The 12,529-nt window shown below is 38.7% G+C and overlaps 1 protein-coding gene across 1 annotated transcript; it reads right to left on the bottom strand.

Annotated features, from left to right (window-relative positions):
- Positions 1 to 6,334: 6,334 nt before the first annotated feature.
- Positions 6,335 to 12,529, bottom strand: nkx2.1 (NK2 homeobox 1). Its single transcript, XM_058398461.1, has 2 exons — positions 11,196 to 12,529; positions 6,335 to 10,628 (listed from the first exon to the last, which is right to left on the bottom strand). Exons 1-2 carry the CDS (start codon positions 11,563 to 11,565, stop codon positions 9,967 to 9,969), a joined length of 1,032 nt encoding a protein of 343 aa, XP_058254444.1. The 5' UTR covers positions 11,566 to 12,529; the 3' UTR covers positions 6,335 to 9,966.

The raw sequence follows: 12,529 nt of genomic DNA, 5'->3' as shown, positions 1-12,529 counted from the left end.
AAGAAAAAATAAATAAATGGATTGAACATTTCGATCATTATTGTTGGTGCGTCAAAGCTAAATAGCCATACAGTCATCCGACTGGTTTAGTTTATCTTTTTGTTTATGCAGTGAATTTAAGTGTGTCATTACATCGCTGATGTCAAGTGCTCAGAATGACTCTTAGTCGGTTGTGAATTTTGGCAAAGATCAGCTCACAATACAGTATAAAAGGGCTGATTCGAGTTCACACGTTCTCTGCCAAACTTGTGTGTGAAGGTTTGTTGCTGGCTTTAGTGGGTTTACCAGCAACTTTCTCTAGTCCTTGATTTTGTAGAATTGTCTATAAATCACATCCAAGCTACAAATAAGTTTCATGGCATGTAGGCCTAATAGAATAGAATAGAATAGAATAGAATAGAATAGAATAGAAATGATTTAGTATCTCATGCATTGATGCTGCAGTTTATTTTTAGTATATGCAGTTTAATGCACTAAATCATATATAAAAATGATAAGAATAAAGTTGGCAGTTCAAGAAACCAAGGAAAACAAACAACTGTTGGTAGCAGAGCCCATGTTAAATTGGCTTTAATGTAGAAGTAATTGCTTGGGATAGTCTCGGCAGTCTCAAAACAAACACGACGTACAATTGATTTGCATCTCCCTCGTTTTGTGTGCTCTCTGGCATTGTCCAGACGCGCTATTGATCGGTTCCAGTGTATCGCCCCGCATGTGTTTGCCTTCATTAACAGATAACTGGTTGCTGATGACTGCCATTCCCGGCCCTAATGCGCCCTAATGGCTACTTTGTTCTCGTGTCATGGCGGAGGGCAGCCGCAATAATGAGTAGGTGGGTGGGCTCTGTTTTGCCGATCAGTGCTCTATGCATTCACATTGCTGGTTAGAAAGGGATCTGTGGAAGAGGTTAGAATAGCAAGACCTCTACGGTCAGGATTACACCTATGGTGCTGGTGCATTGGGGGAATAAAGTGGTGATTAACACAGAGACAAAAACAGAAACTGCCTTACGTCATATCTGCATATTACAAGAATGCTTTATTAATCCTTGGATGTAATTTTCTCTGCCTTGCCTCTGTGTTGATATGGCGCCACTGAGCAGGATTCATGATGGGGGCAGAATATCCAAGAATATGTGTGCATCCACTAAGCAGAAAAACAAACAAAACGGATTTTGAAACACTGTGCAAAGCTTCACAACTTATTCTAGCTATTTTTGCGTGCAGTTATAAAATCTAATTTACAGTAATGCCCAAATTAAAAAAAATATGAAAGGAACTGTGCAATTATGTAAAACTGACAGTATAAATACCATATTATTATGTTCAAGCTTAAGTGTCATATGGTAAGACAATAAAGTATTTAAATAAGTTTTAGTTATTTTGGGTTAAGGACAAGGGGTGTAGGGAAATATGGGGCGAGGGGGTGGGAGTTTGGTTGGGGGTCTTATCTCTTAGACTGGTTAAAAAAAGAACCCATTTGATTTTCAGGCTGCTCTGAATACCCCGGAAACAGTAGCACCAATCAGAGGGACTCTAATGATGAACGCGCGCCCTGATTTCCTTTGCCACCGAGTTGTGAAAGGAGCGTGGAAATGACAAATGATACGCTATACATGCGATTTGCCCGTGTAATACAATGGTCACACAACGGCGAGCCTCCGTGCCTCACAGAGGGAATTGCATGTTAGCTAATTGTTAATTTGGGCGACTTGGCGCCGGCTAATTATGTAGGCACCGCCAATTCTTTTGCATGATGGACCTGCCACCTGCCTCGATGCGCCACAGCCCGCTGCCCGGGCAAACTATATAATTACCAAACAGCAGTGGGGCAATTTTGACTGCCGTTCCTTTTGTGTCACATGAATTCTTCCTAATGACATATTTTATTAGGGCAAATAGCATACCTCCTCTTGGTTCTGCAGTTTAAAAAAGGACATCATCTCAACAGGTCTTAATGTTAAGTCAGGAGCACACCATAGCAGGCCGCGTCTTTGGTAGTTAGTTTTGCATTCTTGTAGGGACCTATGGTCTGTTTATTATTCTTAGCTATTTATGTCGCCCCTGAAGCGGTATTGGTCAAACATATATTTAAAGTGATTTTCTTTTTTTCTGAAATCACATCACGTCGGTGGTATGTGTGGATCCACTGATCGTCGAGTTACTTGTATGTTGTTGCCTTTTTTAGGCCAGTTCTCAGTGCAGTCTGGAATGAAACACTTTGGAAACGAACAATTTATTCGTTTTTGTTGTTTTCAAGGTTATATACACCTTTTTTATCAACTATCCAGACATATATCCACTTAGATAAGCTTAATTATAACTATAATAACAAGGGAAAGGGTGCTGATTTATATTTTTCCCTGTAGTTGGAGTAGCACCCTTTTCTTTTGTGCCTTTAATATGCATATTTGGTCGTGTCATTTAAATAAATATTTAAGATATATAATTACCTTTTAAAAGTAAAGCTTTAAAGAGAGCTGTTTAGTGCGATCAGGTTTATTCCCCTCACTCAGAATACCCTACATTTCGTTTTAATGATTATTACTTCTGAAAACACGGGTAAGCAAACTGCCTGTGTACAGACAACAAAAAGTTGATGAAAAAAGCAGCGGGTGAGTGATTATACGCCATTTAGTGACAGCCCCAACCCTAACACGGTTAGTGATGGTTCGATGACCACCAAAGGATTCCCGCTGGTACAGTATAAGAACAGGCATGAGTACCACTTTTCTGCTTCACATTTCTGTTGTTAAACCATCATATTTACTATGTTAGTGTCGATGAGTTGTATGAGCTGGTTTCCAGAAGTTTTATTTACCCCACAAATCTCTCCTTTTCCAGTTGCCATACAATGACTTGCATTTTTTTTCGGTAATCATTTCGCAAGGATTGTACCCAAGTAGCTACTAACTTCGAAAGAGAGCAAGATTTGATTGTTTCCCAAGCGATTTAGCCAATCATTTAATAACGTGTGTGTGTGTGGAAATTACTTAGTGAATTTTTTTTCCCTACTCAACACGTAAATAAAACATTAAATGTATACGAACGTCTGTGCAATCTATGCGCAATTGCACTGCGGTTTTTTTTTCCATTTTATACGTGGATTGAACGGCTGTGGTCATTAAAAGTATAATTTTCTCTGGAGAGAAACATCACCAAAAGCGATAAAGAAAGGCGAGGTATGAAAATGCGTGGGTTTTTTTTTTGTTCGCAAGGAAAAGGCTCCATTCAGATAGCACTGAATGCGATGCATTTCATTGCTGCCACAATTACACTGAAAGGTCAAGTATTACAGCATCTTGCATTCTGCTTTGCAGGCTAAGTATTTCTCCTCACAAATGACCCGTTTTGTATGCACTGTACAATGGCTTCAACAAGCAGATGCCGGACAATTAAAGATATTTTTGAGTAAGATTTACTAAAGGATGTGATTGCAGTTGATTTGTAATTGTGCAATTTGACACGTACATTTTGGAATGTAAGGTAAAATGAGATGTCGAAACAAACAACAGCTTTTATTTATTTTCTGATTTTATCTAGATTTTTACAAACCCAATGAAAGAGGCAGCAAACCACAATCACTAGTATTGAATAAACGTTTATAGTGTTTCTGTAAGTCATCAATGGCACAAATGAACGCAATGAATAGTAAACCTAATGCAGACTGACGAAATTTTAATTAAATCAAATTATGAACGCTTGTTGATCAGAGCTATATTAATCCACCTCAGCCAAGACAGGTCTAAAGAGTTTTCGTGGGTGGGGTCGGGTGGGGGTCAGAGGCACAGAATTAGGCAAGGGGGCATTGGAAAGTAAGACAAGTAATCTTTTACTTTACTAATAATGACAAAATTGCATAGCATTTCCAAAAACCTATCATGATCCACAGGGTAATTTGTATTATTTACGGCCAGTCACCCAAGATTATACTGGCAAGCTAATCAAATTTCCAGAACGACGGCTCCACTTTGTTTAGATGGAATACGTAGCGCTAGAGATATCTATATTTTTAATGGCAACTACAGTCCCAGCTGTGTAACTTGGAGGGAACATATTTCCTAAACACCTGAGAATATGCGTGAAGGCCAGAATTTGTTCTGTAATAGTGTAAACTGATTGCTATATAAGTTGCTTACAAACAAACTGTGTCAATCAAGTTGGTGTAAATGACCTTAAATGATATAGGAGACGAATTTAGATCTAATAGACCTTAGAATAAAATAAGTAACAAGGCTAAATGGGCTTAGTTATTTTAGTTTGGTGTAAATACTACTACTACTACTACTACTACTATTACTACTACTACTACTACTATTACTACTACTACTACTACTACTACTACTACTACTAATAATAATAATAAGAAGAAGAAGAAGAAGGAGAAAACTCTGTCCAGTCTACTTGAACATTATATTTCACATAGCCTACTAAATTTCCTGTGCATTTCACAGTAGTGGCTTACCGTTTTTTCTCAGGCCAGCAACTGATTCTTCACATATTGCCTCAGTTTTCCTTCTTTAGCCGGTTTTTTACTGTTTCTATTTTATAGCAAGGATGTCGCTCACTTTGCTGGAAAGAAAGAAATATTTAGAGAGTTTCATACTTTTGATACAGGGGTTAAATAATTTGTATGAAGTTCAAAAAAGTTCAAAATTTGTGTGATTAGGGATTTGAAAATATTTGATTATTATTATTATTATTATTATTATTATTATTATTATTATTATTATTATTATTATTATTATTAATAATAATAATAATAATAATAATAATGCTGTTTGGAGTTGATTTACGGTCCCCGTCTATCTGCAAGTTCGCCGCACTGCTTCCTTTCCGTCAAGGTAGCACTCTGCTGGTGTTTGTACTCTCTTACCTGTCAAGGCGTCTTGCCTACGCACGCGCACTTTACATTTGCACGCCTGTAACCGAATAGTTTTGCATATATTTGAATCCTGGGGCATTTTCTAATAATAAGATAGATGAAGGTCGTAGTGATTAAGTTCCCAAAATAACACAAAATATTTGCGGGACTTTAAAAACATATAAATGCTCCCCACGGTACTGCTCATTGAATTCCGGATCCGTGAAGCGAAATGTCATGTTGTGCGGCGGGGACAGTTCTGCAACTTTTATCTAGCGTTTCTCAATGGGAACATTTTTCGGCAAATAAATAAATGGACATATACGACTGACAACCTAATAAATCAACACATCTTCAGTAAAGCGTCCCCTAGGTGGCCAACCAAATTTCAGTGGGGCCAGGGCCACCCTAGGCCCCACCCCAATTGTTTGTTTTCGATAAAATCTGACAAATTAAATCTATTTTAAAAGTAACACAATTGGAATTGCCATTTATGTGTGCATGTTCTGCTTAAAGGGTTAGACAATCTACTGGAAAATCTGAAAGGTCTGATTATGGAACCCTGGTGTTAGCAATAATCAAACTATTCTCTAAGTGTACGTATTTGGATATAGTTCGAGATAAAAGGATAAGTAAAATTTCTGGATATTTAACTCTGTTGAACAGACTTTTCATGTTCCACGTAAAACTCTTAAGAATTGAAGAACCCTTAATTATTCAAAGAATTTCTAAGAAGCTTTTAACCTGAAGTAGTTTAACAGGGAACCTTGGTAGTGTATCCTATTAGTAGTAATTTTTATCGACATCAAAAGTCTATTTTTATGTATGTTTTTACATCAGATTTAATGCTACGGATGATTTCAAGTGTACCTAGTCATAGATGATAGAAGATGATAGAGAATGAATGACACGTGAACCTTCCACTTACCATTATTGCAAGATCTATTTCCACTTTTCTTTGTATTATTGTTAAATATTAGCTGTACTCAGGTTTAAGGATATTGCGATTTTAGATTACAAATTGATGGCAAGTGAGATAAATCATAATTTTGTTTTCTCTCTCCCGTGCTTGTTAATTTGGATTATTTCAGCACCACGGACAGCGCCCAAATGCTGACTTCACACTTGATTTTACGAAGAAGAATAAATTCCAAATGTTAATCGGCTACTGGGTCAGTTGTCAGACTGTCACTCTGCACTCTAGTGGGTAGAATTCTTAGTTATTTTTGCAATGTTCATATGTTTTCTTACGATTTATATGGATTTTTTTTGCGCCACGGTTACATGATTTTGCCACGTTGTTAATTTGTTTAAAGTCATAAACTAGAGATAGTATCTGAGGATAAAAATAAAACTATAAAAGTTCTTGGTTTTCCAGTGATGTCAGCCAACCGCAAATTAAGTGGCGGAAATATTTTAAAATTAAAAATATTAAAATCACACATGCACATAACCATACTGACACTGTAAATCATTATCCAAAAATGTCCAGTTTAATACATTGTCCATTACTGACCATAAAAAACTCTTTTAGCCGCAATTCTCAAGTAGGTGGTCTGATTACTTCAGAGAATATTGTAATCTAATTGCTAAAATGATGAGTAATCGGTCCAAAAGTCTTATTTCCGCTGACCTAAATTGTGTCGTTGTAAGTAAGGCAGAGACGCAGACCCCAACACACCCTAGCTTTGTATGATTACACTGGGATTAGGGTATTAGGGTCTAATTGATGGCAGTAAGCGAGACCTTTGCTCATAATACGGTGAGGACTGTCCATATCTGTCCGTGGTTGTGCAACGTATGTGCTGAAAGACAGCGACGAGAGCACACACGCTTCACATAAGCTCCCTACAAAGACCACACACCAAGCCTCAGACATGTAAATTTAATCTGTAGTCTTTCACGGCGGATTCAACAAAAAAGTCTCTAACAGAACTTAATAGAATCTCTTGTAGCATCACGATTGCTGTGGAAATGTACTGCATTTGCACGGAGATTAAAAAGGAACTCTCTGTCAAAGTGAATATGTTTTATATTATTTGGTTAGCTACTCGATTCAAGAGAGCAATTTAATTGGGCGCCAGTCAGTTTTCAGTGACATGCTGTGGAATATATGAGAATTTCCTTTGCCTGTCTCCAAAGGAGATAAACTGGATAAACCCGTATACCGAATTTAAACGCTTCTTGAAGCTAACGTCAATGCACGTGGACTCGGATGAAAAATTTCTAATCTAAGCACTGTAACTGCAATTTACACAAATGTACAACATCGGTGATTATGAATCTCTAATTTTGGTAGTGCACTTTGTAGCTCACAGTAACTCAAGCAATAGCAGGTGGACGTTACCGATAATTAAGTAAACGTATCTCAATGAATGGCTATGGCAAAATAATTTTAGACTTAAACTTTTACAATGAACTGATGATATAAAGACAGTCGCTGATTTAACGACTCATCATCCAAAAGAAGTGCGCGATTACAATCAGAGGCTCATTAAACAGTGCGACCCGCAACACAAGTAGCTGGACCATCATATCTGTCCATCATAAATCTTCATGAGGGCTGCTGATAAATGTAGAATAACATAAAAACAATTATATGTGGAGTTAGATTTAGACACATTTAGAATTTAGGAATTTCAATAATATTACTGTGTAAATCTGATTACTGTATTTATGTTAACCACATATTCTTCCTCAAACCTGGAAGTATCTTACCAGTAACTTGTGTACAAGGATTAAAACGGTAGGTTAATCTATGTAAAAAAAACAGCTGGAGGAATTAACTAGAACCAATTTATATGCAACCAAGAATAATCTGTAAACAAACAAGCACCCAGGTGGAACAAACACCTGCCACCATTCAGTCAAAATGAGTGCACAGAAAGTAAACTACACGTAAACCACTTCGGTTACATCTAATACACATACTTTTGAGGGAATTAGCATTTATCATCTACTTTAATCAGATCAAATTTTTAAGATGTAGACCTTCTAGAATTGAACACAATCAGAATGCATTTGCATATACTAAATAAGCTATTACATAAACAATAAAAAACACAACATTTAACAACATTATAACTGTTTAAATGTAACTGTAAAACTAAGAATAAAAAAAATGATCTATAGATGGTTAGGCAAAGCGAGTTTAACTAAAGTTTAAATATGTTTTGATTAAGCACAGCTTTCTTGTCTCGATTAATTTTTCAAATAGAACAAGTGTCCTTAACGATGGGGCATTCGGTGTGCAAGACAGAGTAAGCAACTCTGCTTGCATTATCAGATGTTCCTGTCAAAGGCACCTGTCTTTAGAATTTTTTTACTACCACATGAAATGTCGGTGGTGCACAATACGGGCTGGACTCGCTAAGCTGTTTTCTGTGGTTCACTGGACACACGAGTAGGCTAAGTTTCCAATAGTTTTAATTAACTCTTTTCAGTTATTCCTTAAAACATAAAAGTACACAGGAAGACTTTTTACTTCTTTTGGTCCTCCATTTAACAACCACCCTCTGGTCCCTGATGATGTTTTTAAACTTTATCATTACCTAAACAATCGGTGCATTGGATTCACACACGCATCGTAGACAGAGGCTATTCTGATAATTCACTGTCCATTGTGTGGCACGGTTCTTTGGGTGAACTCTGGTTTGTTTGGTCAGGGATCTGATTGATAAGCTTGCTTTCGGGAGCGTTTGTTTGATGTGCGCACACATCACCTTCACTGACTCACACACCCGCCAAAAAGAAACCTCAAAAAAGGCGCCGACTTTACAAAGGCCTAGCTTTTGGTTTACTTTACAAACAACAAACTACATTTCTGGGGGTTTTAAATATCCAGGTTAACGTATATGAAATTGGGTGTTTTGTGAGCTACGAAGGCTGCATTCAATATCGAGAATAAGCCATAATTTATTTTCCTTCGAAGAAGGTTAATTGTGATTACTGCCGACTGTAGAGTAAAAACATGCTAAAATTGTACCATGAGTCAATCAGGAGCTTATATTAGGCCTCCTTCAAGTTGTACTTTGTCTCTCCCCAAACCTGTTTAAATATCAAGGTGATTACATGTTGTATACTTGTTTTTGCGAGGAAGGCTCTAAGCTGTTACAATCGACACGTGGTGTAAATTACACTAAAATATACCTTGTCACGGCTGCTTCATGTTCACGCGAGTCGGTAAATTTTATCAGATCAAATCTACTTCAAGATAAAAAAAAAAAAAATCAGATCTAATTTGGAAATATAGATTAATACGAATCAGTGCAGTAAATTTGTTCTTGTCTTCACAATCCTGAGTATTACAAAACAAATCGCTGCTGCAGAAAGCATAAGCTATTTTTATTCTCATTGATACATTTAGGTGTAATTAAAAGTTTTCACAAACTTTATCAAAAATTTAGGGAAAAAAAATAAGTAAATTTAATTTGGTTAGATGGCACCGTATTAATTTTTGCAACCAATTCTAATAAAAAAGTGTATCATTTTTCATAATTTATTAATATGATTGTATGACTGCGCTTAAGTCAAATATCTATAAGTTACAAGGAAATGAACCGTACAAATACCAATGGAACTCAAATAACATATAACCCTCAATATCGATAAAAAATTTTATACATATACATATCGCTAAAAACTATGTATTAAATCCAAACCGTTTACAGGAATGTACAAGCTACGGCTTACATTGCAATCTATAAGAATCAGGAATGTACTGTAGCAGTCAAAATGTGAGACGGCGTCTTAAAGTGCCAAATGAGGCTTTTTATTTCATCCGTCTGGATGATGTGATTTTTATATATTGTCTCCGCTTAAAAGCTATATAAATAATTCCATCTTCTTCGCCATCTTTGGACGCACATCCTCATAATAAAAGACTGGGAAAAGGCTATTTTTCTCATTCTGCATTGATCAACATTTCCCCCCGCCACCTTTCCAGTCTGGATTTTGAGCGGACGGAGGAGGACAAAAAGTAACAACAAGCCGGGCTGTTCAAAACGATTACAGAGTATTTCATTTTTTTGTGTTGCTGTTGACTCGGCCAAGCAGTCGTTGAGGTCAAATAGCCTACAGATATTGTCTATCCGTCCGCGGTCGTCACCACGTCCTGCCATACAGCAGAGCGGAACAGGGCAAGGCCGTGCCGTAGTCAGCCCCAGAGGAGTTCAGGTGTGATAGACCGGTCACCTGAGTCTGGAGAGAAGAGGGACTGGTACCGTGCTGGCCCAAATCTGGAGACTGACCCGCGCTGCCTACCTGCTGACTCGGGTGCTGGCCCATTGCGCCATTGTTAGTCATGAGCATGACATTAGCGCCTTGGTGATGATGGTTTTGTGCCGCGCTAGTAGGAGTGTGGCCGCCGCCTTGGCACGGCTTGCCGTCTTTCACCAGCACGGGCACAGCTACCCGCCGCGGAGATTGTTGTTGCTGCTGGCAAGAACCGCTCTCTTGCTGCATCTGCTGCTGAGACACTTTGTCTTTGGCCTGCCTTTTCATTTTGTAGCGGTGATTCTGGAACCAGATTTTCACCTGGGTCGGGGTCAAGTGGATCATGCTGGCTAGGTGCTCCCTTTCCGGAGCCGAGAGGTACTTCTGCTGCTTGAAGCGGCGCTCGAGCTCGTAGACCTGCGCCTGCGAGAAGAGCACGCGTCTCTTTCTCCTCGGCGCGCTGCTCAGGGATCCCATGCCTTTACCCACATCTGCCAATGAGCCAAGGCTGCTCATGTTCATGCCGGAAGAGGAGCCCATGAATCGAGAGACTGCAAATGGAGAATCGTCAGGAGTAATATTTATCAGACAACAAAAACTACATAATAATAATAATAATAATAATAATAATAATAATAATAATAACACAGTTGTGTTATTAATAATAATAATAATAATAACAATAATAATAACAACAATAATAATAACGACAACAATAATAATAATGTTCAGCTATAAATTTATATGACACTAAAAGCAAATAAAAATATGTTTGCCGTATCTTTTCTTATATATCGTCCCTTCATGTCTTTTTTGTTAGGTTTTCACACCTGGATAACAAACTGCGTGCTCTGCATCCTCGTGGTAAACAAATGCTATAAACACTGCATGCGCATGGTACAAAGCCTATATGACTTAAACAGGTGTAATATATATGAGGTATTTATAAATAACTTACAAAGTAGAAGGTTTTAACAAGTATCCCAACCAAACATATAGGCAAACACAAATTAGCTGCTCCGTATGTAAATTTTAGACTTAAAAACGCAACGCTTTTCTTCGCGGTCAGTAAAAGTGGTACTTGCGTCTTATGAAAAAGCACCATCAAGTTCACTTACTTGTAGAAAAACGCGGGTCAGGGTTTGCTCCGTACCAGCTTGTGGCTGTCGTGCTCCCCCTCATGCCGTCCTGATAAGCCGGCAGGTCGCTCATGTTGCCCAGATTACCGTTGCAGTAGCCTCCCATAGCCGTGTGGGACAGCTGTGGCACTCCTGTGGCTGTCATGTGGTAGGCAGCGGGCACAGCGGCTCCGTTGTGGCCCATGTGATGCTGTTGCATCGCAGCCTGTGTGACCTGCGGTTGCCGGTACGAGGCAAGAGGAGCCCCCAAACTGTTCCCCTCCATACTTACTTTTTTGTAGCTCTCCTCAAGAGGACTTAAGATATCGGACACAGAAAAAGGAGTCGTATGCTTAGGACTCATCGACATTGTTCTGTGTTGGAGAAATCAGAAGGCAAAGGAACCTGTCCTCCTTCTTCTTCTTCTTCTTCTTCTTCTTCTTCTTCTTCTTCTTCTTCTTCTTCTTCTTCTTCTCTTTTTTTGGCCAGCTCCTCTGTTCCTGTTGCTTCAGCGTCGACACAGCGAGATAGACACGTAAGAGGGCGCGTGAAGTCCGCCTTAATTGGCTTGAGTGGGAGCTCGAGACTGACTTTCGTTTGTTTTAGCTGGGTGCCAGGTTTAAGGCTACCGTCAGAGGCGGGGCATCAGCAGCTAAGGCAACAATACAAATCAACGCTGTCATCTGTACACCAGCACATAATTCATATTGCATGGCCGTAAGCTGCTTCGTTTCAAATAAACAGAGCCACACAACGTTTAAAATCTTACGTATCTAACTGCATCTATGGGTAAAATACATTGTGCATGAAATGCACGTTCATATTATAATAGTGCTTTTACTCACACAAAGATATGGATGAAACGTTGAAATTTTAGAGTGATGTTTATGAGGGCCACTTAATGAGAGCGCGTACGAGGACTTGAATCTTCGAGAACCACTCAGTCCCTAAAAAAACTCGAGTTGAACTCCTGACTTTTAATGGCCACAAGAGGCCTCTAGTGATTGCAGACGTGTTTACATTATGACCCATCGTGGTTATACTTGCAAAAGTGCCCTTGCAACAAGGAAGGAACAGCGACTGATAAATAAATAAATACATATGCGCCGAGTAAGAGGCTGCGTGAATGATTAACTTCTTTTCTGTCTGGTGTTATTGGATGTGAGCAGTGTGCCGTTTAAATTCTCATCCACTTGTCACAGACAGCCAGTCCTAAACAACAGTACTCGGGAGGAGGAGGAGAGCCTCTCAGGTAAAGTTAACGGCGCTCAAGTAGGTAGCCTACCCAGCTGTCAACTTAGTTACGCGATTAATTCAGTCTCTCTCCCTCTCTC

Source organism: Hemibagrus wyckioides, linkage group LG09, assembly GCF_019097595.1.
Source record: "Hemibagrus wyckioides isolate EC202008001 linkage group LG09, SWU_Hwy_1.0, whole genome shotgun sequence".
Classification (NCBI taxonomy): domain Eukaryota; kingdom Metazoa; phylum Chordata; class Actinopteri; order Siluriformes; family Bagridae; genus Hemibagrus; species Hemibagrus wyckioides.
This window is presented reverse-complemented; position numbering and strand designations above follow the sequence as displayed.